General features: G+C 39.5%; 1 protein-coding gene across 24 annotated transcripts in view; it reads right to left on the reverse strand.

Moving 5' to 3' along the window:
• kif1aa (kinesin family member 1Aa) overlaps positions 1-26,655 on the reverse strand; it is a 50,096-nt gene that overhangs the window by 19,471 nt on the left and 3,970 nt on the right. For 10 of the 24 annotated variants that reach the window (XM_082525609.1, XM_082525595.1, XM_082525611.1 and 7 more), the window contains exons 3-27: positions 18,727-18,800; positions 18,412-18,594; positions 18,258-18,323; positions 17,992-18,170; positions 16,004-16,115; positions 15,646-15,723; positions 15,463-15,528; positions 15,354-15,371; positions 15,165-15,243; positions 14,734-14,812; positions 14,312-14,454; positions 12,892-12,930; positions 10,212-10,414; positions 9,137-9,216; positions 8,179-8,254; positions 7,476-7,555; positions 5,951-6,057; positions 5,782-5,862; positions 5,512-5,692; positions 4,457-4,529; positions 3,886-3,976; positions 3,652-3,800; positions 3,386-3,564; positions 2,923-3,060; positions 692-997 (exon numbers count right to left, since the gene is read on the reverse strand). In XM_082525609.1, the coding sequence (XP_082381735.1) occupies positions 692-997; positions 2,923-3,060; positions 3,386-3,564; positions 3,652-3,800; positions 3,886-3,976; positions 4,457-4,529; positions 5,512-5,692; positions 5,782-5,862; positions 5,951-6,057; positions 7,476-7,555; positions 8,179-8,254; positions 9,137-9,216; positions 10,212-10,414; positions 12,892-12,930; positions 14,312-14,454; positions 14,734-14,812; positions 15,165-15,243; positions 15,354-15,371; positions 15,463-15,528; positions 15,646-15,723; positions 16,004-16,115; positions 17,992-18,170; positions 18,258-18,323; positions 18,412-18,594; positions 18,727-18,800 (2,860 nt within the window). The remainder of the gene's footprint in view (positions 1-691; positions 998-2,922; positions 3,061-3,385; positions 3,565-3,651; positions 3,801-3,885; positions 3,977-4,456; positions 4,530-5,511; positions 5,693-5,781; positions 5,863-5,950; positions 6,058-7,475; positions 7,556-8,178; positions 8,255-9,136; positions 9,217-10,211; positions 10,415-12,891; positions 12,931-14,311; positions 14,455-14,733; positions 14,813-15,164; positions 15,244-15,353; positions 15,372-15,462; positions 15,529-15,645; positions 15,724-16,003; positions 16,116-17,991; positions 18,171-18,257; positions 18,324-18,411; positions 18,595-18,726; positions 18,801-26,655) is intronic. The other 14 variants (XM_082525607.1, XM_082525605.1, XM_082525599.1 and 11 more) reach the window with 4 other exon arrangements.

Genomic DNA, 26,655 nt, shown 5'->3' on the forward strand with positions numbered 1-26,655 from the left:
TTATCCTGATTCCAAAAGCAAGTCAATCCCTACTGACTCCCATGTTAAAATGCTATTTTAATGTTGACCTCTGTGATAAAGACCATCCAATAAATTTCTGTACCAATTTTGATGAATTCAAGCATTACAACCTCCGATATGATCACTATGGGGTCCAAATAAACAACATAGCAGCTGCCAAAATGCAAATAATGTAGCTTCAAAATGTCAAATTCACAAAATACAGTGCACTGACTGGAAATGCACAGTTTTACTTTAACATCCAGTGGCATCTGAGAACAAGCTGAACTGTGGTTTTGGGCCAAATAAAGACAGTCTTGGTCATATAAACATTGCTGTCATGCTGGAAGCTATCCAGAGGTGCACAAAGAGATAACCTTACAGGGGTGTTTGGCAAAAATCAACTTAGGTATGCTTTGCTTTTTAATTTTTATGGAGAGAATCACTTTAAGATCACACCTCATGTTTGCCACATAAAATAACAAAGCACACTATGGTTATATTTTGTGTATTTATGCATACCCAGCCCACAACTCAAGGAGGGCTATGTGAAGATATACACGCTATTATTCACTGCTTTTCCAAGAATACTGTTCCATCTACCCTGATGTTTGCCAAGGGAAAGGGACCTTGCATCTCAGCGTGAAAGAGCTAGTTTCCTCCATCAGCATGCTCCTGAAACCTCACCAACCTTCCCACTACACTGAATAATGGTGAGCGGTCGTAAAAGGGATCCAGGCCTTCGCTGGAGCCTCGGCAGAGCTCTCTCTCATCATCATCATCATCATCATCATCATCATCCTCTACCCCGAGCTCGGAGCTCGGGTCGTCCAAAAAGATATCATCGTCCAGGTCGTCCAAATCCTCCAACTCCTCCTCCTCCCCGCGACCCTCCCGCTGCGAGTCAGCCAGCTCAGTAATTTCAGAGGTGGAAAGGGTCGGGGATGGGGTGGGGTCACTCATGCGCTCGCTCATGCATGTGTTGAAAATGGGATTTCTGGTGCAGCCAGAGACATGGGAACTAGGTTAGTACAGTTAGAGAGAAGGGACGCACTGATCCACAGGAGAAAACCTTCTTCCCTCTGAGTCAGAAACAGCTTTTATTGTTTGTTTCAGTGTTGAGCAAAGAGCAGAGAAAGAGAAGACAGATGGGAGACTGCAGAAAGCTACAAATGTTGTGCTGATCGTGGGATATAGATGTCAAAAACAAGTATTATTTCACCTACACAGGTATTCACTGTAATTTGCCCAGTCCTCATGCGCAGATTTAACCGCACATGTAAGTTTCTGCTTGGTGAGTGTCAGGGGAATTCAAATTTACTGTTTTAAGTACAGATTTTTACACATGCGTATTAAAAGAAGAGGCTAAGATGAATAAAATGTAAAGAAGGCAATTCAAGGAATGCGCGCTCTTGCAGGTAACTGTAATCTAAACTGTTAAAAAAAAGTGAGCAGGGGAAGGAACCAAAGTTAATCATGCCAAGTGAGCCAATCATCAAAGGAGCTCTGTCCCATGATTGATCACTTTTTAAGGGATCACATGCAAAGAACCTCCTTAAATGACAGCTTCAGTTCTATAGACCGAGGGAGTCCAACTCCAGTCCTCAAGGGCCAGTGTCCAGGTTTTAGATGTGTCCTTTATCCAGCACAGCTGATTTAAATGGCTAAATTACCTCCTCAACATGTCTTGAAGTTCTCCAGAGGCTGATAATGAACTAATCATTTGATTCAGGTGTGTTGACCCAGGGTGATATCTATAACCTGCAGGACACCGGCCACTGAGCCCTGGAGTGCCCCCACTCCTGCTGTAGACAGTGCTGTTTGACACCATATTTGCTCACAAAATGAATTCTGGTGACCAACCTGTTAACAGGCACTTGTTACAGTTGGATTTACTCCCAGCAATCACTGGATTACTGTAATGGTACTCTATATGCTGCAACTGAGCTTTGGCAGTGAATATTTATGTGTGTGAAATAAGATCATTTGCTCACGGGCTTGCTTAATTGCATCTAAAGGTAATGACAGAAATTAAACGTCATACAGATTTCATTTGAAAATGGCCAGTCACTTTGAGTTATCACATCAGCCACATATGTACAAAGTGAGCTTGTATATAGTTATGCATTAATTCAACCCATCAGTTCTCGACAGCAGCTACATTTTTTAAATTTTTTAAACTGCAAGTGTAAAGGATATAGTATAAAATAGCAGTAAACTATTAAAAGCATTGAAAACATCAAATGTTGTGCATCTGGATAAATATACACCTGCTTTCACCTTTATAATATGGACAGACAGATTGAAAACCTGAAAAAGAACAGCTCAAGGGCACAGTTTCCAATGTTTCCATGTCTTGCAGGAGCTGAATAACATTAAAGGCTGGAGTGAGACGCTTAATATTACATAACAGGTGCAAGTGAGAGAGCGAGAGCGAGAGAGAGACACTGGGAGGCCATGTGCCAAGGTGGAAGAGAAAGAAACAACAGGTTTTGAGTAGGAGGGCTGACGAAATGTTTTTCTCAAATCTTGCATAGATGATTTTCCCATTGATGTAGAAAGCTCTGTCATTAGCTGGGATGTATTGTTATCAAATGTATTTGATACAGTTACTTCAGTTTGTACTGGCAGGTTTTATAGTGGCTGAAATACAAAGTTTGACAAGTAGGGACACCAGACTGAATGAACTGCAGATAATTAATGCAGGTGTCCCCATCATTTCGGAGTACACTCCACACACAGTAAAGCCGCATTTCCAACCCAAGTGCCTGGAACTTTAACTCTCAGGAACGACGTCCTGCAAGTGGAAAAGTGGACAGCAGCCTCCCTATATCCTAAATTTCTGATAGCTATGGCTAATACTGGTCTTTTTGGCCTCTGTATTTCTTATTCCTGTCCCGATGTGTTGGACTCAGTATTTACCTGCCAACCAGGCGGAACCAGGGGAAGCGATCGTAAAAGGGGTCACCTCCCGTCATCACATTTTCACAGTCCTCCACAGTACTGTTGGGCACATCAGCAGCACGATCATACATTTCTCTCATCAGATCTAGCCTCTGCCTGCAGAAAGCACCAACAATGAAGACATAAAAAAGAAACAGAGCAGGGTGTTAATGAGTAAAAGTAAACAGCTTGGAAGAAATAAAATAGCACTGAGGAAGACACTGAAGCATGGCTCTTTTTTTATTGCTGTTCGATATTAGGTTGGTAGATATTTTTAATTTGGAAGTGCAATTATTGAAGCGAATGTTTGCAATAAAAGAAACTGACTTACAAACTGAAGAGCACTAAAACAAGAGTTTCAGTGCGACACTTAATGAATTTTTGATTACCAAGATAAGTTTAAGATTTTGTTCATCAAAGACTTGCGTGCATGTTCAGCCACCTTAGTTTTTCTAATGTCCAATAGTGAGTTGCTCCATTCTTCTGATCTTGCACCTCCACTGCCACGATAGTACGTGGGAATTGTCGCTTCTCTCTGTCTTTAGTTGCCTCTGGGGGCAACAGGTCAGGAGGCAGGGGGGAGTAAAGAGTGTCTGTCAGCAACACAAACTGGAACTGCACCTGCAGGGGAAGAACGAGTATGCTCAAAGAGCCATTTCACAGCGTAGACCTGTGGATATATTCATCAGTCTAAATGACATTTCTAACCTTCTTCTTAAGTTCGACACTGATCGCATTAGCCTCCTTCAGGAAGATGGCATTTCCCCATAAGAGATCACGCAGCGAGGTGAACTGGTAGCATCGCCATTTACGGAAACTCCACACAGCCAGCTCTCTTTCCCTCTCCGTCCACTGCACTGTAGGCCAGAAAGAGGACTCGATGAAGGTATGATTATCCCTAATATAGATTTATAAATGTGTCTTTGTATTAATTGTTTTTACCTTCTTCTTCCGGTTCCTCCTCTTCTTCAGGGCCTTCTGGGTTATAACGGTCCACTTGCTTCTGAAGAGCCTCCAGCTTGCTTTCATAATCCTAATAATTTATAATTAAAGTTTTAAATACATGAACAAGCCATTCACGTTGAATTAATCATTAATAACTGGTGAAATGAAAGGCCCCAAAAAACTGCATTTAGACTTAAAGCGCGGAAAAATGTGTCGCGGCGTACAACTGTGCATACTGTGCAAATGTGTCTGTTATGTAATCCCAGGTATCGGTTCTTTCTCCTGCTGAGTAATATTTGTGAGTTGCAAAATTGCCTAGAAATTCCAGTAAGGTGAACTTTGCTTCACATTTGATCTGAAAACACCATCATAATTTTTTTATTTGGTATTTTCTGTAAATCTGCTCACTGATAATACAGTTTATATAATATAAACAGTAGATACCAATACTGAAATATACAAACTGCAGCTACATCTGTGTGTAAGACAGTTCAGATAGATTTTTTTGTTGGTTTTACTTTAATGATTACTGCTGATAGCAGTCAAAGCTGAACTCTCATTACCATACCAGTCTTTGCTGCTCTAGAAGGTTGCTGGCCTCCTCTCTTTCTTTGCGATACTGATCTTCCAGCTCCTGCAGCCTGAGGACAAAAAAACAAAGTGAACAAAAAAGACTTGATGTAGGTGGGTGATGCCCTACCTCACTGTGTGTTTTTAAGCCATTGATACTGAGAAAGAAGCCTCAGGCTTGGGTAAAGTGGCAACTTCGGTCACAGGACCACAAAAGCAAATTCTCACTCCATCTGTAGTCATCTACATTTGGAGATATGGAAGTTATGTCCTGACTTCTCCACCTTTCCTGAATGCAGGACCCCAGCACAGAAAAGATCAGACTTTAATGACAGTAGATATATATGACTTTGATTTGAGCATGAAAATGAGGAACTGGATTGGAGGTGGGTTACAAAGCAGCCAGTAGCAACAGTGGGGATAAAGCTATATAGATTATGCACACCATGTAAGAGTCCATGGTTACACTGTTTTTAACCTCACTGCTTTATCTGATGCTTTTTCTCTAATACATGAAGACTGGCTCATAAATTGCTCAGAAGTCTCAGACTCAGAAAATATTAAAAAGTAACTGAATGCAGTTTTAGAAATAGCTGCGGGTCTCTGGAGTGGTACCCTCGAAGACTGTTAAATTAAGACACAAGCTTAACTGCTGAGCCCAAATTAGAACAAAGTCCAAAAGAAAAAAAGAAGATCCAAAACATGTGGAAACAACGTAATCCAAAGCACAAAAATGTGGCAGGAACAAACAGAGCAAACAAAAATGAGCAGGCTGAGGAGACGACAGAACTATTTATAGACAGGGATTGATTTCTGACGTAAAACAGGAAAGATAGGAACGACAATCAATCATTCAAATCTACTCTAAGAATAAAAATACACATTTTATTCAGTTTATCTGTGCATTGGGACAAACTGTTTCCTTATTGCACCTTGCAATAGGTATAGCAAAATCTAGAAGAATTGGTGCAAACCTGGTCCTTTTTTTATACTAACTGTTACCTTAAGTTCCAGAAATGGACTTTTACTGTATCTTTATTCCTGAAGGCGTACCTCTGTTCCATTTCTTGCTTCATGTCAATGCCCTGTTTCTCCAACAGCTCCCTCTGAGCGAAGGCCCAGTCCACAGGCTCAACAGGGGTTTCGGCACATGGGTTCTTATCCCTGTCAGCCCGGGCCTGTACAGGGTGGTTAAAACGGAAGACGTGGCTCTTCCCCAGGATGATGCGATTTCCTGCAAGGGCATCACATCAGATCAGAGAGTACAAGTACAACATCTATGCATATAATGTTTGTGCTAGTTATGGCACAGGTTGCACCTACCTGATTTCAGAACAGTGGGTTCTGTCACCCTCTTTCCATTAACGTATGTCTCAGCTCCTTCACAAGGCTCAAGGATTACTGCTGCTCAGGAAAAGAAAATTCCATATGAGGCTTTGCTGACAACATTACAGCAATATTTAACTTTGATGTGCACAGATACAAGTCTCACTTTCTCCCATTGGGCCAGTAGAACTAGTGAAGGTGCAGTGCTCGTCCTTTATGAAGTGACCACTGAGGACTATATCCTGGCGACTGCTGGCATCTAAACGACCGACCCTAAAATACATAAAAGTTAGTATGAATATATATAAAAGCAAGTTAATAACACACTTCATCTATGTAACATTTAGTCCTTTTTCATTTAAAGGGACAGTTCACCTCAAAATCAAATGTAGTCTTTTTCCTCCTGCATGTCGTGCTTTTTATTCATCTAAATTGTTGGGCTATACAGATGTGCTGAAAGCACCTGAAACCAAACCCCAATCCCAAAACACAGTAACAATGTTTGTTTTCGGAAATCATGACCTGGTTACTTTAAAAATTCACAAACGTTACTGTGAACAGTTCAAAGCTACACCATCAGATCGTATCACTGTGCAGAAGAAAGCGTCCATCCACCGTGACAAGAGGCTCATGGTGGTGACAGTGTCACAGGAAGTAATCACTGATGGCCTCCTCCTTAGCTGGGCTACATCATTAGCCAGCCATACCTTTACTTTGGCTGATGAATCCATAGAAAAAAAAAGAATTCTGGCAGGAAGCTGCTCACATCAAGCTGAGTGAATTTCTTTTAGTAACCAGGCGGTGATTTCTGAAGAGCGACACTTCTGCTACTTCTCCTTTTGAAATCACATCAGTGTGACAGAGTACAATCACATAGTGGCTAATTGAAGCTAGCATCTAAGCCCATAATCTCATCAGGAAGGTGTTCACTGAGGACAGGGACCAAGAAATACGCCTTTTCTTTTTAACAACTACAGGAATTCTCATCCACTTACTGCCTATTAAAACCATTACAGCTTTATGGCATGTCCATCTTTCATATACAGTTTATGTATATGAATATATTCATTTATGATATAAATCAGTGTATGTAGTGAAAAAAAACAAGTACTAAATACAATACAAGGGTCAAAATGGGCGACAAACCACAATCTCCTGGCTGATAAACCTGTGACCAACCTTCTGTGGAAAATGTGGGTCTCTAAATGGGGATCACTATCTCTCGGTGGCCTATGTAGCCACATTTGGGCCGCTGGCGGAGAACATTTAGTGCCAGTGAGGCACAGGCATCTGACACAACATTATATGACGCCATGTGATGAGAACATGTTTACAATGCAGGCCTGTTGTCTCTTGAAGTTAGATTAGCATAAAAACAATGTCCTTTTTTTAATCAGTATCGTTCTAATACAGCAGTTCTTAAACTTTTTCTGGTGTGCCCTCATCATAAGCTGACCCCACACTTTTTATGAGTCATTCGCAATAATATGGGAGGCATCTAATAATAAAAAGGATCCAAGTGGGGTTTTAATTAAATAAAGGTCATCATGACAGCTTCAGCAGACTTTACTTTCTACATAAATCACATTTGTTTACATCGCATTTTCTCCTGGTCTCCCCTGCAGTGGTTTTGTCCTCTCAGGGTGAGAACCACCTTCCTCTTATTACGCTGTAAAATGTCAGCCTCTAACCTGGTGATCCCGTCTTTGATATAGTACAGCAGGCACTCAGACATCAGAGGGTCCTCGTTGAGGTTCACCAAATGAGGCGTCTGACACAGAACGGGGAATATTTCACTGTTAACTTTCGGTAAGCAATATGCATGAGTCATTCAACATCCATATGTTATTTACATTATAACATATGTCAGCTGTGCACAACAGGTGGTCTGAAATACAAGCTCTCCCAGTAAGAAACATCAAACAATCAGCAATAGTTAAAACCATGCAGTCACTCCCCACAGCGTCCCAGCATGGAGTGTTTAATGAAGTCAGATGTTTTGGGGCTGCAGGCAAGCAGCCATAAATCACTGAAATTAGGGCACTGCTATTATCTTTTCCCCCATGTTTACACCCATGGCTGCCTTCGGTGCAGTGAGGGAGTGTTTGAAGTGAGCAATGAAGTAGATTTAGGATAACACTTAATGAAACAGTGAAACTCTCGTCTGATCTGCCTCGACGAGGCTCGAGCACTCATCAGAGGAGACACTTTAAACACTTCAGAGCTACAAACCTCGTTGGGGGAAAACAGCCCGACTGTGTCGATAAACACGGGCTCGGGCTTTCTAGGGCTATCAGTGGGCTTTGGGGGTAAATAAACAAGCACAGCAGTGAATAATCGAAGCGGTAAGGATTATATCACAGTGGTTTTGGAGAAGTAGAATACATCTTTTACCTTCTTTGGAGAGAACACACCAACTGTTCCACCATCTTCTCGCATTGCTACACCCATTTCGGCCAGCAGGGCCTCTCTGTTGACGAATATCATCAGCATACCAAGTGAGATATTTTTTTTAATGTAAATATACTTTTTTTAAACATTGATTCAATGAGAAATGTTCCTAAATAAAGCATAGACCCAATATTATTCTGGAAGTGGCACCAATTGCTCTATACTCAGATCACCGAAAGCTTTTATTTTTGGCCAAACAGTTACTTTGACAGATTAGCTCAATCTGATCACAGAACCACAGCTAGACGTCACTGCTTCTACAATCCTGTAACCTGAGGACATGCCACATCAGTTTGGTTTTCTTGTTGATTATAGCTTAGCCTGTAGTAGGTTGCATTTGGTGCAATATGACGTTATTCCTGATTTGAGCCCAGAATCACAACGTTAACACAGCGTTTCCTGATGGCCGCTGTGGTGTAGGTGATCCAGCCTGTGACTTTAATCTCAGAACACCAAGGTTTCTTATGCTTTTTTATCTTTAGTTTTTGCAGGTTTTGACTTTAATATCTTTAATGTCCTTGAAACTTTGAATATTTACTACTAACCTTAGAGACCTTCTTTATTTTTTATAAAACTTTTATAAAACTTTCATAAAAACAAAAAAAAGTTTGTTTTTTAAAGAAATATATTTTCCTGCAAATGAACAACTGTAATCTTGGAAATTTAGAAATTTTAATTCAGGAAATTGTCCTTTTTTTCCTTTGAATATTACCTCTCTCATCTTACAGCATTTAAGTTTTTGTATGTGTGTTGTAATCCTCCTGTGTTTCTCTTTTCTTGAATTATTAGGATGTTGTTCCTGTTTTGGCATCTTTAGTATTTCCAAAGTTTAATCTTAAAGAGGAATTTAAACAATGCAATAAAATAAATTAAAATAAAACTAAGCATCTGGTTGTCTTACCTTTCCATTCTAATGGCTTCTGTTCTGCGAAGTTTCTCTTCCCAGGTCTCATTGAGCTCAGCGATGATTTTCTCTGTTTCCTGACGTTAAAAAATAAAAAAGTGTGGTGATAATCATTTAAATAATAACTATATCTGGACTTAATGCAAAGAAACATCCAAATTCAGCAATGAAGCAATAGAATTCCAGTATTTTATTAGCTTACTTAATTGCTTACTTTTTTAAGTAGCAGAAATTAAATGACCCATATCTGTGATTTCATTAGATGACCTTATGTTGGCATGTAAAAAAGGGTGTGAATATAATGTCTTTGTGCCATAACGTAGAGCTTCATTGAGTATTAAAATGGCCGAAAGAGCCAGGGACACAGATAAAGGGGGGCCTGGGGTGACCCTGCTCTGCTTGTCCTCCTTGGTGCATCATTTTAATTATAACTACACTGCTCATAAAAAGCTTGATTGGCATTCACCAGGGAACACCAGAATTGGTAGGTGTCCCAGTGGAGCCCCATTCTCTTCACAGATGAGGTTCACACCGAGCACGTGTGACAGATGCCACGGCGTCTCGAGCCTTTTTCACGTCTGTCACATGTGCTCGGTGTGAACCTGTGAATAGAACTGGTTGCCAGTTCTGCTGTTCTTTGATGAATTGAGTTGCATTGTGGTGGGCTGTGAGTACACGTCCCACAAATTCTTTGCAAAAATGCAACGTGTACTGTGTTTGCATCGATAAAATTCAGAATTTTCACAATATGCTCAGTGTGTAATGGCCTTAGTCTGGGTTTTGGTCAGAAATATGCGCGTGGGAAGCCTGTTGGTGGTCATTTTGTTGGGCTCTGGGAATTTCTGAAGACCCATTTGTTTTTAGGAAATCAGGTTTTTGGTTATAATCTACTGGAAATGCTCAGAAAGGCAAAAAGTATAAAAGACCAATTTGGTTTTTTGAACTTTTTTATTGAATCTGCCCACAATTAGAAAGACTCTGAACCTCAACAAATGCTTGGTGAATCTCACTGAAGTTTTATTTCCTGACTGTGTAAGACTGGGGTGGGGGTTAAACTGGGTTTTGTGCTCACCTTCAGCCTCTCGATGGCCTCCTCGCTGCCTGGGCTGAACATGATGCGATCGTGCAGACTGGCAATAGATCCGGCCCGACTGGTCAAGGCTGAGAGAGATGGAGAGGGGCTCATCCCCGTCATGGCATTGGTCACTGTGGAGAGATCATCCCTTTGATTCACAGCTTGGCCTTTATTGTTATTGTTCTTGTAATCGGATATGTCTGCCAGGGTGGGACGGGGCGTGGGGAGTGGGGACAGGAAGCGGGGATTGGGGTAATCGATAACAGGGAGTAAAAGGACGGAGAAATGCAGACAGAAAAGGAAGAGAAGAGAATAGAAAAGAAAGAAGACACGTGTCTTGAAACAAATCTAACTTACAGAGAGAAATTTGAACTGGTAGCACAGAAGCGAGGGCAGCACCAGCAGAAAGCCACAGACAACTCAAATGATGCAACAAGGAGGCCATCCAGCCACAAGACGACTCAACGAAAATGTAGCTACCATACAAAACTTCAAGCACAGCGTGATATGCAGAACCATTGAGAAACTGTTCGAGCAGCATGAGAAAAGTTTTCCATTACTCATTCCCATTCAAGCATCTCTACCAAAAAATTAAAAACTGTCACCAGTTATGGAAAACAACAAAGTACGTGAGCTCTGCAGAGCCTGTGTGCGCAAACACGATGACTCATTTTTAATGGCGTCTTATTTTCTGCACAGAACATTAGAAAGCCAGAACTCTCAATTAAGATTATTATCTAAAAGCAGCAAGATGCATTTACTGCTCAGCATGCTTTGCTGAAATTATTAATGTCAAACAAATTACTGGAAGCAGAAATCCATTTCTCTGGTAGAGGATCAGACACAGCGATGAGTTTGTCTGATTAGCTTTGAATGAAATTTCTGGGTAAATCTATTATTAAAGTAACACATAAAAAAGGGCCCCTTATATTTTTCTGTTCAGAGCTTTATCTTGGATTTATCGTGGCACCTGAAAGGCCTGAGCAGAAAGCAATAATAACAACCTTGCTGCTGCTGCTATGGCAACACAGAGCAATAAACTGGCCAAGTGTATCACACCCATCCATCTGGACAGGCTTCGGCTCGCCAAGATTGATCACATAATATTGCCTCTGCGGTTAATTAAGTTGTGTATTATGGAAAGACTGTAAAAATCTATGGCATGAAAAGTGCAGAAGACCTAAAAGATCCACTATTATGTAAGTGATTATATGTCTGAAGACTACATCATCACCCTCATCTTATCGTTCCTCTGTGCCCTGTTATCCTGCCTGCCAACAGGCGTTGACAGACTGATGATTCGTAAACTGTAAAGGGAAATGTAACAAGGTAATTATCCAAATATCTTTTTAAAGTAGAGACATTTTCTTTCTCTTAAAAGTTATATTTTTTACAAATGACCTTTTTCAGGGAACTTGAGAACTTAGGGATCTAACACAGGAAAGGTGTTATATCACCTGGTCCACTTTTATATAGCTTTATAGCTAAAACAGGATAAAAACATTTTTTTATATGTGCTGCTGCCAGTGTGGTCTTTAAAAAGACCTTAATAAACATACTGAGCTGTACTATAATTTTTAAAAATACATAGCTTACTTCTGTTCAAATTATATTGCTACTATTGACCAACTATACTGTACGTTTTCTTTAATTTATTCATTATAAAATACAAAAAAACCCCCACTTGGAATAATGTTTGAAATGGAGATAAAGGCAGCATGATTTTCAAATCTCATAAACGCATATTCCATTAACCCCAGAACACTAAATATTTAAACTGAGACTTTTTACTCTTTCATGAGAATATTTGGAAGGAAGAAACAATTAAGAGGAAAAAATTAAGGGAAATATTGCTGCTAATAAGGTTAACTGGCAACAGGTTAATAACAGGACTATAATCCTCAATCAGACAAGGAAGGAACGTTTTCCTGTTAAGAGTGCAGAGGGGATGCTACACAGTGGGAAATCACCCTATCCCAACGTTTTTGATTGTGCTGCTGCCATCAAGTTCAAGATGAGGTCATCTTTTTCTTAGACTGTTTTATTTTGTTAATTGAAAATAAAAATATGTTTATGAGATTTGCAAATTATTGCATTCTGTTTTCTCACAACATCCAAACTTTTAAGTTTGTTTATTGAGGTTTATTCAGATTTTTATTACATCGTTATCTATTTTTTAAATGCTTTGTGAATATATTGCTTAGAATATATTAGGGGATTTAATTCTTTACTGCACTGTATTGCATGTGTCATTAAATCTTTTTATGTGATATGTGTGTTTTCTTGCCGGAAAAATAAAGCGCGTCGTACACACACAGACCTGCCAGAGGAAATGGATGTCACAATTTCTACGTCAGGGAAATTAAAGATGAAATGAATCCCATTATGGTGCACAAGCTTCCATACTATATTGCTCCGCTGACCTATCAGTGCATCTATAAAGTCATACTCAGATCTCTACAGCACCATAATATAGCAAAGCCTGAATAGGGATGGAAAACATGCTGTTTGTATTTCATTAACATTAGCTTCTCGCGTTTCACTAAAAATCATGTAAAACAATCAGAACAGTTCCTTTGGTGCTGCAGAGAACATTGAAAAACCACTTTAACACTGCCACATTAATCAGCTGCGATTCTAAGCTGCAAAGCCAGAAAGCAAGAAACAGAGAACACACATTTCAAACCCTCGATATCAGCACCAGACGCTCGATATGCTGGGAGAAGAGACAGAGAGACAGCACAACACCTTTAGTTAAATTCTCCACAGGTAAAAATGTTCATTTAGCTATTGGTGAACACCTGAGCACTGCAGTCTTAATATGCTCTATGCGCTCCAAACATTAATCCTGATCTTTCTCTGGGAAAGGAACTGTGCATGGTTTCAAAATAATATAACATCCATCTAATACATCTGTTTGCAGTACTGCAGTAAAAGTGGTATCAAGATTAGAGATGCAATGAGCTAATACTATATGTTCTGGCCAAAATTATATATACTTTATAACTTATATAGATATAATTATATAAATTAACCAAAATTAGTGGATTACATTTTGGGAAAAACAAGTGTAATATAGTCTAAGCTAATGCATAGGAGAGGTGAGTCATGAGTGAGCATCAACCTCTAACGAAGTATCAAAAACTGCAGTTCCTTGAATGTCACCCTGAGGCTGGCTCCAAAAATGAATCAATCCCATGTTAAAATATTCATATATTCAAAAATGTTTACAGCCAGTTACAAAACAGTTTCACCCTCTATAGATAATTTTTCTACTATAAATCAACTGTTCAACTTTGTGTCTTTGTGCAAACAGGCTGCTAGGATTCTCCTGCTGATGCTGTTTTACATTACTGAGCTGGAACTCTTGACCATATTTGTTTTTTTCAACCATTTTTAAATGATTTGAACAAATATATGGTTTGCTGTACAGCTCATCCAAAAGTTTTGTGTTCCACCAAACACACTATAAACTGTTCAGGTGCCTAAGAAAGGGAATATGATATCAGTGCTTGTGGATAACTGAGGCTGTGGTATCTGTAATGGTTTCTGACATAAAAAAGTGCTACTGAGATGATACCTAATCAAGATGAATTCACTTCCCAATATAAGGAGATGTATAACTTGTGCTGTGTTATTTATGTAAGAGCACCCTGCCTGTCTAAGGACAGGAGTGGAGGCAAAACATTTCCTCTCACATAGCTGGTATGATGTGTTAGCTTCAGATGCTAATGCTAGAAACAACGCCTACACCATTTTTTCCAGCCTGTTTTTAGACACAAATGGGAGAATAATGCATTCGTGCCAAGTTTGGTCCTACTGCTGTCTGAAACCACTTGCTATCTATTCATTTTCATTAACTTCTTCCCACTGATTTTATTGCCCTGGCTGGTTCTTAATTTGCTTCTTGGCCTATTTGAACAGATCAACATGTCTGTGAGTACATCACGGCTTCTGTGAGCACAGGGAGAACAAATTTGTTTGTGAGTGGGCTGAGCTGAGGCTGACTCTTAAAAAAAGGGTCCAAGACCATTATGAACAATTTAAAATTCAATCTACAGATAATGGGCACATAAATCCAATGAATGGTCCCTTACTCTCAATGATGTCACCCAGGCCTTGAGCAAAGAGGAGCTCTTTCAGGCGAGACACCTCCTCCTTCAGCTCACGCACCAATCGGTTGTTGGGATCCTCGTTAATGACAGCGTTACAGCGAATCTGTTTGGCACGGTCAGCATACCTGGGAATGCAAAAGATCACTGAGACACAGGTGTGTGAGGAGAAACACACACATATATACACATTCATAATTCCCCCGACATCCCCGTCTCTGCAGCCCGGAGCTGCAGCTGCAACCCGTGAAGGATGTTTGAAGTGTGAAAGTGAGGCAAACCTCTGAGGGAAACGTGGATTACACAATGCCTGCGTTTCACCAACACCGGTGTCCTTCAAAGCAACATTCACCAGCTGTGTGGGAGGAAAAATCTGCAGCACAAAATGTGCTGTCTGCTCTGTTTACCTGAGCGTGCTAAGGGTCTCATCGTAGTTGATATCAGCTGGACTCAGAGCAGCAACCATCGCAGTTCGAGAATTTCCCCCTGACAGAGAAGAACAGATGTAAATTTATGCTTTGAGTTCAGAATGTGTACTTGATTGTCACTAGTTCTGCATGAATGTGGTGTCAGGAAAATAGGAAAACACTCTGTCTGAACAAGTTAAAATTTAGATTTTGCTACACCCAAAAAATGTCATTTGATTACATATAGTACAATTACATAAGTACAACATAAATCTTACATTTAACAGAAAAGTTGTGGTTTGCATTAAAATGTAAAAGTGATTAGCTTTTGGGGTTCAGACGCACGATTTTCTGGAGGGATTCTTTTACATATCACAGTGATGTTAGAAATATTAGAGACATTCAATGCCTTTGAAAAACGGTGTTCATACCCAAATTTTCTCTCAGTAGCCAAGTCAAAACTGAATCTCGGTATGGAATGAAGCTTTCTGCCTTTTTCTTCTTTTTATTCTGTTTATAAATAAAAGACACACAAAAAGTCAGCATGAATTAATTTTTTCTGTGTTTACTATAGGTTCAAATAAATAATGAATTAGGATAATAACATGTGAATCACTCACCTTATTCGGCCCAGAGCCCTAAAATGAAATGAGACAGTGGAAACTGTAATTTTTATCCAACACAAAATCGACTTCACCTTAAAAAATACAACAAATGGTTAATACAGACCATTTCTGCCAAAGCAGAGATGACTTTCCCCAGCGTGGTTAGAGATTTGTTGATATTTGCTCCTTCCTGTGACAGAACAGTAGGCAGATAAGGATTACGATGACAGTAAGCACAGACTGCTTTAACATGGATTTAGTCAGATAAATAAACATGATTTAAGATTTTTTTTTGTAGTGTTTTCACCTTTAGCCTGGTCCCTTTGGCTCCGGTAGAATCGGCCCTCTCACTGCCAGCCAAATCCACCAAACTGATTTTACTGACCTAAAACAGCACACACCAAATCAGTAGAATCCAATTAATAAGATGCAACACATGGGCTTTCAACAACACAAAAAAAGAATCAATAGGCATTCATCTTTATTATAGAGACAGGCCTTATTAAAAAAAACAGCTTAAGAATTATCCTCATGACCTTCAAGGAGTCATTGATTTCCACGTCCCATCAAGACTTAAATCAGCGTCATCAGTCAGAGGGCAGATAAACCAAGACAGCAACTCGATGTTAAACAAATTCAGTGAGGATCAGATAAAAATCCTCTACCTTCTCGGTAGTGTTATCCATCTCTGTGTCGTGGCGTTTCTGGGTGAATATGATGTTGAAGACGGCGTGCGAGCGACTGCTTGTCTCATTCATGTTGGTGGCAGCCACAGTCCTGCACAGAGACAATGAATTTTAATTACTTTGTACAGTTCAGATTTTAGCCAGCAGGATGTGGGTTTAAGTATAATTTAATGAAAATGTTTTTTTATATGACACACTCATAAAACACTATTCAAAGTAGAAATAGGTAGTTATATATAAAGCGTATTTTTAAAAAAAAGTATATTTAGTGTAACAGCAGCTATGTTTAGGTAAACGTCATGGTCACTGTGCTTGTGTTTTATCCCCCAAACCTTATGACACTTCCCATCTTCATGCTTCCTGTTTTATTTTGATCATTCATTTTTTTCCTGTGTCTATTGTCGTTTTAATATTTATATATAAATATTTTAATTGATATTGACTGTAAACGTTCCCTTCATTTCCCTTCTGTTTTCACTGTATGTATTCATAGATGGTCCGAGTGGATGTATCCATCCTTCTATGCAAGACAGATTTTTAAAAAGGGGTCAAAACTAAAGCACAAAAAGCCACGATGTTTAGGTTTTTCCTTAAGCCCTAAAATCATTTTTGGAGGGAATTTCAACCAATTCTACAGCCAAAATCAAAAACCTCAGAGTCTAAGAACAAGAGAGACGTTTAATATCTCACAATCATAACCAATCTAGAATTATAAATGGAAAAACCTGGAGCCTGCTAAGCAATGCATCTGACATTTTTATAGTGCACCACAAACATACATTTCATTAGAGTTTCATTCATTCCTTATTGCAAACCTCATATCCTGTGTGCAGTTACTTTAAGAGAGAAAGAAAGTGACTAATTCAATGGAGTCTCTCTTTAATTAGCCCTTTCATTCATTTCATTTCCTCTGGAGCTAAAATAGAGCTAAATAGAATTTGCAGTTCCCCAAACAGCCACTTTAAACTTCCTTCAAAAGTGAGTTAATCCACATAGACTGCAATGTTAAAATGCAATATCACAACAGAAACATGTGTCCAGAAAACCAGCCTCCATAACAACTGTCCATGAGGTAAACTGTTATATAACTTATTGCTTTAATTTCTATTAACTGGAGTCGCTACTGAACTGCATCTTCCAACCCTGTTTGTGGTCTTTGTACCTTTTGGAACATTTTTATGTAAATATCTGTTGAATAATAAGCCCTGCTGTGAGGAACAGCTCGCTTAACAAGTTTGTGCTTCTATTTTGTTGTTAATTGGCAGGTATATGCAGTGTTGCCAACTCCTCAGTAAGGAAAATCGCTATTGGTTGTCCTAAAAGTCGCTAGAAGTCGCTAAATGACGTCATCGCCTAATTTGCATAATTGGTCATGCTTATCTAATTGTAACCTATGTTGTTGGAGAGAGAAATAACATCGTGGAAGAGACATAAAGTGAGTAAAAAACGTCCTAAATGCATTTAGAGTTTATTTAGAACTACAAATTAAATTTCTTTTAGCAATTATTGTTTTTTTTAATGTCACAATTCCAACCCTGCTCCTTTACCCGGGCTTGGACCGGCAAAAGTGACCCGAAATAGGCACTCTGGTGGAGTTACTTTGTGTGTGTGTGTTTATAAGTAGTTTTAAACCTTGTGATCCACAAAACAGCATAAGAGTAAAAGAGTAAAAGAAGAACTGACTGCGTTACAGCACCCGCTGCTTGTTGAGAGTAAAAGCAATACGGGCTTTCACGTCTTTTTTTAGCGACTTTTTTTTAGAAAAAAATTCGCTAAGGGGTCCGAAAACTCGCTAAATATAGCGACAAAGTCGCTAAGTTGGCAACACTGGGTATATGTGTCCTTAGTGTTGCACTCACACAGTTTATGGCAGTTTACGCTACTTGCTAAGCTAACGTGCTAACTTAGCACTCCTCCTGTGGTTCACTGCCTTTTCCTGAGACTCGAGAAATAGTTGACTACATTACCTAGCCTTGTTGCCAGAATCCATCAGGTCCTGGATGTCATTGTAGGAGGTGACAGCCAGCTTGGACAGGTCCTCCACATAAGGTCCCATTAGAGGATGCTCTCGCACACGCAGGTGCCCTTTGTTTTTTGGGTTCAGCAAGTCCCGCACACGCTCACAGTAGATTTCCATGTAGCTTACCTGTTTCAAATTGACAGTTGATTGAACATTTATAACAGATGTGAGGTCTGAATCCACTGTATAAACAGGAGGGGCGCCCACACTCACCTCTACAGAGTAGGACATGCTGTTGTCTGTATTATCATTTATCTTTGTAAAAAGGTCTTCACACAGCTGGAAGAGGAAAACATAATAATCCGCAAAAAGATAAATTGTTTAATTTATTATGTGCCCTGTTAAATTAATCAAAGTGTGTCAGTACCAGGGGAATAATTCCTTGCTGATCCTTCACATCCTGTTTCCCCATCATGGTGTAGGACTTGCCTGCACCCGTCTGACCATATGCAAAGATGCAGACGTTGTAGCCTTCAAAGGCATGAAGCAACATTTCCTCTCCGATGTCTTTGTACACTTGCTTCTGCGATGCATAATTGACATCTTCGGGCTGTGGACAGAGATCAATAATTGGTCATTTAAGACTAAAAATGTCTTGTAAGGCTTGAACAAATATATCCAAAACTGATGAAAATATGTGGAAGCGTTGTGTTTGGGCTCCGGGGGTGCACGGATGACTTACCGAAGTGTGAGACCAGTAGGAGTAATCAAAGTTGAAGCTCTTGTTGTCTTTGGCCTGCTTAGGGTTGATGATGGCTGAAAGACAGGACAAGGAACATGGGTCAGAGGGAGGGTGAGAACCACCCATGTGAAACTGGATCTGAGCTGGGTTAGTATCATGTTGTGCTAGTAGAGCTGGAAAGGTTTCAGTCACCTCTCCTTTCTGCACCAACAGCTACCTTTGGGATTAAGTTATTGGGCTTGGCCTACATAAATTCATTACAGAAACGCATCACATTGGAACACTTCATCCAGAAGAGGACCAAACAGAAGGCATTGGAGACCATGTCAAAGTATAAAATCCAATATTTGTTAAATCAAAGGCTGAGGTCACACACCGTCAGCCAGTCAATGAGGTAAACCAGTTGAGAAACAGGCAAAAAGGCCAGTTATTTTGTTACCTGTCAGGACTTTTCTAGGACACCTTGCGCTCAGCTCATCTTTCAACAGCATACAGCTTGAAACAACCAGCCGCTTTTAGCTGTAATCTGTCAGGCTCCGCTGACCTTTGGTAGCCCTCCAATAAATTCCACCTTTGTCAGTGTTATAACTTTCAGTCTTCCCAGAAGGCCAGTGAAGTGTCTATATGCTTTTATGTCTTCCTGTGTCTGCCAGCTGTTCTGTAAATCACAAATCCTCCATGAGCTATTTAAGCATCCATCTCGGTACTCAAACAGGAAATGCCTTCTCCCCATTAAACAGTGTATTCACTGTTATAGCGAAGTTATAGCGTATAACTTCATCCCAGATTAAAGGGACAATTCGCCCTAAATCATTTTTTCCCTCCAGATTGAATTGCTTTTTTTTTCATCCAGACTGTTTTGGTGAAGGTTGCCCAGTTTTCGAGATATTGACTGCAGAGATGCCTGGTTTCTGTTAAATATAACGGAATAAACAAAGAAAAAATACATCTGAAATACTCAATGTTTCATGATGTAGTTACTCAAAAAAAGTGCCAAAACCTTATTGTGAAGATTTTGTGCAGGAAGTAGGAAACATGCATCTTCTCATGAAGACAGGCCGGGTTTAAATATTAATGGAGTTTCCTCTCAGCTGATGTTGGTCATTGAAGATGGTGGAAAGGATAGTTCCTACATGACACTGTTCACATCAAAAGCTGTGATTTTTTTTAAAAATAAGTATTTCAATATTTTTAATAAGAGATGTTGAGTTATTTAAATGCATTTTTTTTTCAAGTTTTGAGCACCAAAATACACCAGATTTTTACATTTTCATTACATTCAAGAGAAGGCAGACATCTCTGCAGCCAAAATTTGATTTTGGAATAAGCACTAACAGTCTGATCCCCAGAATGACGACAACTCAAGAAAATCCAGTTAAACAGTGATTTATAATTAAATCATATCGTACTGATGGCTAATCTAACGTCATGTTAAGGATGTCTGCCCCGAGGCCTGATCGACATGATGATGATACACTGGTTTCAAAAATAAAGCATAGAGTATTTAAAGTATTTTGAGTGGAAAAGGTTTTGCACTTCGAACCAAAGGACTAATTACAGCTTTTTATAGATTTAACTTGGGGAAAAACACATTTTTGGGGAAAACAATATTTCAAGTTACACGTAAAACCTTTTGATAATATTATTGTGCTTGTTTTTCATTCGTAGACATTACAATATAAACACAACGTAAAATATTAGATACACAAATTATCTTTTTTCTGCAAAAACATCTAATAAAGAGTATTTCTTGAGATTTTTTTTTGCTGTGCATCAAACAGTTTCACCCTGATTTGTCCAAACTCAGCAGACACAATGAAATCGAGATTAGTTTGTTTTTTGTTTTTGGCATGAATACTACTCCACATGTTGGTGTGCCCACATATCTCATTTGGTCTTGGTGCCAACATGATGCTTCCTCCCTGCTCCCTGGGCTCCAGACCATTTTCTCTACTAATGCAGATGTGGTCGATAAAAGAGGAAAAGGCCCAGAGCTAAGTACGAGCTCAAGTAAGTGTACACAGTTTTATTTCCTCTCTACACTGCTACTGTTCCCAGCTATGAAATATAGGCCAGTGTGGCTGACTTGGGTTTCAGATTTCAGATCTAATCCTCGCCATGACTAAGAGATGAGACTTCACTTACTGGCCGTGACTCATCCTGGTACTCTGGAAGAAGGCCAGATATGAACATAGATGTACTACAGTCCTCATATTTGCCATACTTATCCAAGCAGTGTAGTCTGTATTCGCTGCTAACAGAAACAATTTCGAGAACCATAAGGACATTTGAAGAGAGGATCTTCAATCAACGTCAATACACTTAAAATATTGAGTTTTAAAGAAATATGTTCTTCTTTTGTCCATTTTTCACCTTTCCACAATGTTTTAGGATTTTTGGCCTGCTTAGTTTTGGTTAAAGGTAAACCTGGCTGAAAGTTAAAAAATAATCCTCATTCATCTTATCATCATCGTATCTTGCTGCTGACCATCACAAATCTAGACTGCTCACTAATTATTATTAATGTTTAGCACTGTTGCCTGTGCTGCTTCTGTCACACAAACATGTTGTGCCCGTCTGTGCGGATATTCTCCAGAATCTCCGGCTTCTCCCACCATCGGAAAACATGCTCTGCTAATGCTGCCTATCTGAAACAGGATGCTCTCCCAAAGGAGATTACTAATCTCTCTACATTTACTTCTTATTTAAATAAGGGTTAAAAAAGGGTTACAAATTTTAAAAAAGGGTTAGGGTTACCGAAACAAAAGACAGTTCCTACGTAGCAGCGAAGGAGTTTGTGCTGCTTCACTGCAGCTTATTCTGTGTTGCATCTTTTATTATGCAGTAATTTCCTTTTCTGACATATTTCACTAAGCAGTATTAGTAGTCACATTACTTATTGCTTTTAACTGGGTGTATAGTAAATATTACCTAAATATTACACAATCAGGAAACTGTCCATTCTGACAGAAAACGCTGATCTGCTTTTACAAACTCTGGATTCACTCACTCGGTAAATAACTGAAAGGAGACATGAACTACTTTATCAAACCATCCATCCAGTCGCTTCCGCTTATCCTTTTCAGGGTCGTGGGGGGCACTGGAGCCTATCCCAGCTGTCATAGGGCGAGAGGCGGGGTACACCCTGGACAGGTCGCCAGTCTGTCACAGGGCCAACACACATGGACAGACAACCATTCGCACTCACATTCACTCACACATTCACACCTAGTGGCAATTTGGATTATCCAATTAACCTATCCCCACAAGCTGCATGTCTTTGGACGGTGGGAGGAAGCCGGAGTACCCGGAGGGAACCCACGCAAACACGGGGAGAACATGCAAACTCCACACAGAAAGACCCCGGCCTGATGGTGGAATTGAACTCAGGACCTTCTTGCTGTGCGGCAACAGTGCTAACCACCGTGCCACCGTGCTGCTTTATCAAACCCCTAAAATTAAAAAAAACACAAAAAACCAAGATTTCATTATTGCCCAGAAGCCTTCGCTATATGACATCCTCTCTAAACGTACTCATCTTCAACAGCGCTGTGATTCATACAAGATGAGCCCTCTGCATCCCTACTTAAGCACAGAATACAAGAGTGTCTTGCATTCAGATAAGGTAATTACTTTGGAGTGGTGGTGACTGGCAGCACGAATTACCATCAGAGCGGAAGTACCGGGTACCGCCTTTGCGGACTGCACGGGTACAGACTTCTTTTATACTATCCTAACCAAGCTTGTTAAATGCATGTAAGGTTTTTATTTGCAATGAAACGTTTTTCTGAAAGTAGCCACAAACAAAAAGAGAATTTCTGACTGAGTAATTGTTGAAACTAATTTAGTAACCGACCATATATGAGGGCTGCAGTGAGACACGGGAGCAGGACTGAGTGTTTAAGATCAATAGCTGAGGTATCTCATCCAGTGATCATCGCTTATCTCTCCACCATAGGACAGTTTCTGCGTCATTTCAAGCACACAGAGGAGACCTCCTTCAACCCTTGCCGTATCCACTTTTGCCATCTATCTTCCCTTTTTATGATGGAAGCACTTTTTAATTTTTAGCTGTAGATTTAATTGATGACCCATCATTAAGTGCAGACAATTAGACGAGAAAAGCGAGCAGTTCATTTTCTTCCGTCTTTGTCACCACGTCTGGAGTGTTTTGAAGTAAAAGCCCAATCGATACATTTATCAACATAAAGTATACACCAGGGCCACTGCCATTCATCTTTACTATACACATAAGATATCTTGGTAATCAAATATTAAAAATGTATGAAGACGGAGAAACTGCTGATCTTTTTTTTTTCAGTGTTCTAAATACCCAAATACCTCAATAAAAGCTGTTTCTAATTCAGTTTTTGCATGGAGGTAATTAACTGAACTGTAAAAACCGGCATGTGATAACAAAATATTTTAAGTTAATGTAATTTGATTTATTAAAACAACAGTGTATGATTTGCATTAACAGTCTATATTTACAATGTTGAATCTATATGTCTTTATAAACATTTATTCTATGAATTTTAAAATGAAGGACTTATTGGGCAAAAAAATTAATTACTGTTTACTGTTTTTGTTTAATCTTTTTGCAAATGTTTACCACCTTAAAATGTACTCGCAACAATGTATTCTTATAGCTGTGTATTATGAAAGAATACCACTACACTGTATTCCAATTTTGAGCATTCCATATGTTTTATATTTTCCTAATATTTCCCTAATAACATCAAATAATCTTTTTACGTAACCGTGACTGAAAATAGTACTGCTCATGCTGATCAGGTGGCCCAGTTTTAAAGTTTCCCACTTTATCAAATGCCTCCACTCATCACTGTATCTGTCAGGAACGCCCACGTTCCTCGTCTTTTTCCTAATTATAGCAGCGATTATCTGCTCGAGGTTAATTTCAGTTGCCCTTCTGTCATGTTTTCAGTATCCTTTTACTGCACATTCCGTGTTTGTCTTTGTCATAGCTGCTAGGTCTTCATAATTGTGACTGAGTGATGCTGCTCAGGACTGTCACGGCTGACCTGCCCCAGTCAATAGAAGACGAAATGTGGTTGCGTCAGCAGGTCTGAAAGAGGGGATATGAACTCACTGACAGGGACTGGAGGAAAGCCACGTAGATACTATATTCAGCCGCAGCAGCTGTTTGCTGATTTATATCTGAGTTTATGAAGTCTGACTGTCAAATGAGTCTTTGCATGACGCACTTTTACATAAAAGAGCAGTAATCATTATGGTAATGAGGGTTTTTACTACACAGATGAAGAAAAGGCATGAATCCACAATTTCTCTCAAAAAGACGTTAGATGTTAGATATACTGTTACCGGAAAAAGTCACAATGTTGAATAATAAATAGAATGGGGAATACTGGGAATTTCACCCCTGTTTTTAAGTTCAAGTTTGTCGTTATCGTCTTTGAAACAAGGGACAACGCTTGTGGGCTGAGCTGAGGCTTTAAAGAATACCCTGCTTTGGTGTCTATTTTACTCTAATGGAGATGATGATTTAGATCACCATTATGATGCACTAAAGAACAATTTAGAATAGCAATCAGACCATAAAGTCACCATAACAGTGGTTAAGAAGGTCATAAACCAAGTGAGAATCATGGCTGTTTTCCCACAGGCTTTTAAACTACTCTATTCACTTCCTGCTGCCTATGAAAGAGCATCAAGGTTTAGGCTGCAGCCAATTCCAATATGCAATTCATATCCTTAGTGCAGCGCACTGCTAAGCTCATGCTACTTGAATGAGAAACTGCAATTTTTTTTAGAATGTAGTCCAAATGGGATATAATGCATGAACACATGTGAAAGAAACCACCAAATGCATGTTAAAGTAATGCATCTACACTCATATACCTGATTAGATTTCTTGCTTTTGCATATATTACTAACTGTTATGTTGCGATGGTGAAAATTTTGATGTCTTCATAACTTTTCTGCAGCAAAATTAACAGAAATCTACAGAGTATTTGCAGCAAGTAGTCTTCTAAAGCGAGGCCCCTTATTCCTTCAGGTCTTTCCCCTGCATCTTAATTAAGGTCGGCGTGGGAGGGAACTTCTATCAGACAACAAGATTACTGCCATTCTCCTGCTTTGTGGGAACTGGGCTATTGACCCACACATGAATGTCAGGGAGCACAAAGAAGCGAGAGACACACACACACAAAATCCAGAACTCCTTCGTCTTTTCCCTTTCTTCAACCCAGACTACACAGAGACAAGGGGGCATTTATACCCCGATTCTCTATCCCCTCCAGACACTGCAACCAATGGGCTTTTTCATGACATCAGCCTGCTCACATCCTCCAGCCCACATCCAGAGCTATTGACTCAGTTTGGAAGAGAACAATCTGCTCCACTGAAAGACCGGCAGTCTCACTGAAAGCAGCTTTGTGCATCTGAAAAACGTGAAGCTTCTTAAAAGTGTTGACAGGATGTTTAATGTCTGGGTTTTAGGAAAAATAACTGAAAGAGAAATATGATAAATTCACACCTATATATGACATAAAGTGGTGACTTCCTTTTAATATGTAAGAATAAATGAATTAATGTGTATCTTTTTCCAGATTAACGCATCAACACAATATGAAATTCAGAAAGCATACTGCATATATTTATTGCAAGCCCCACTGTGGTTTTAATAAACTTTATAGGGCAGGTGGCTGAAAATCCCCCATTATTTCTTTCTGCTGGAGAACAACAGAAGCAAGCCTCTGCTACAAAAACTCATATTGCATTCATCTAATTTATTAGCACTTGCTTTGGTTTTTGAGCAGTGCATTATTTCAAGCTGCAGCTCCTGTGGGCTGGACATCAGATCTAGCTCATAGCAGCAGCCACTTTGTTAGAAGGTCGTCTTAAATTTCTGATCAGAATTAGACAAATCAAACACAAATGCTTCCATATTTGCCTACATGCAGGTCTGACTATACCTTTTTCAGTAACCTGTGTTATACTAGATTAAAGTAGATCGCTGTATTAGAACCAAGACCAAAGCTATCACCACGATTGTTTTATCTGAACCAGAGGTGCCGTTGAAATCTCAAGGAGACAGAGAATTTGTGGGCCAAAACCTATGGAATAAACCTCCTCAGGAAAGTTATAAACCTGATTATTTCTTGGTTTAAATGATTTCTAGCTTAAGTGTGAGACCCTGGTATTCGTTCGACTAGTTGATTTTTGTGATCTTTGCAAAGCAATTTACTGTAAAGCACTTTTTAAGACAAGCATTAAACAGTGTTACACAATGATGGCAGTGTTCGTGAAGTGTTTTAAATTTACATGTGTGTGGATAATGTCATGGATAAAAACATAAAAAAGGGATTTGTGTGATTAAAAATCAAATTCACAGATGGCTTAAAACAGTACATCTTCAAGGACTTTTTATCACTCCACACGCTGCCAGTTTATTCCCAATGGACTCCGGTACCTCTGGTCTATGTTTACACTGCTGAAGTAGGCAAACACTTATTGTTCACTGCCATAGAAACAGAGAAGGAAGCCAAACGAAGTAACATCACTCCTACTGTACAGTAAAAAATTTCAAACGAGTTCTTAAACACCATCCCACATAAAAATATGACGGCCCAGAAAGGCCACCCAGCTCGTTATGTAGTCACCCGTGACATGAGCAGGGAGGAGGGAGATGCCTAAATTAGGCCAAACGGTAAATATTTTAGGAAGTCTCATCAATTATTGACAAACGGCTTTACCTTGCTAAGCAGACTACATATCGAGTGTCTTTCCAGTCTCTTCGCTCAGTCCTCTGTTAAATCTATGAATGTGTGCTGCTCTTAAGTACATGTTTTTTTAAAAGTGAAGGAAACTTACAGAGCAGGTTTCCTAGGAAAATTAATGTGGCTGGTTTTGGATTATAACAAAATTGTTCACTGCATATACTTGAAC

This window comes from Aulonocara stuartgranti (assembly GCF_965226115.1).
Source record: "Aulonocara stuartgranti genome assembly, chromosome: 23".
NCBI classification, from domain to species: Eukaryota; Metazoa; Chordata; class Actinopteri; order Cichliformes; family Cichlidae; genus Aulonocara; species Aulonocara stuartgranti.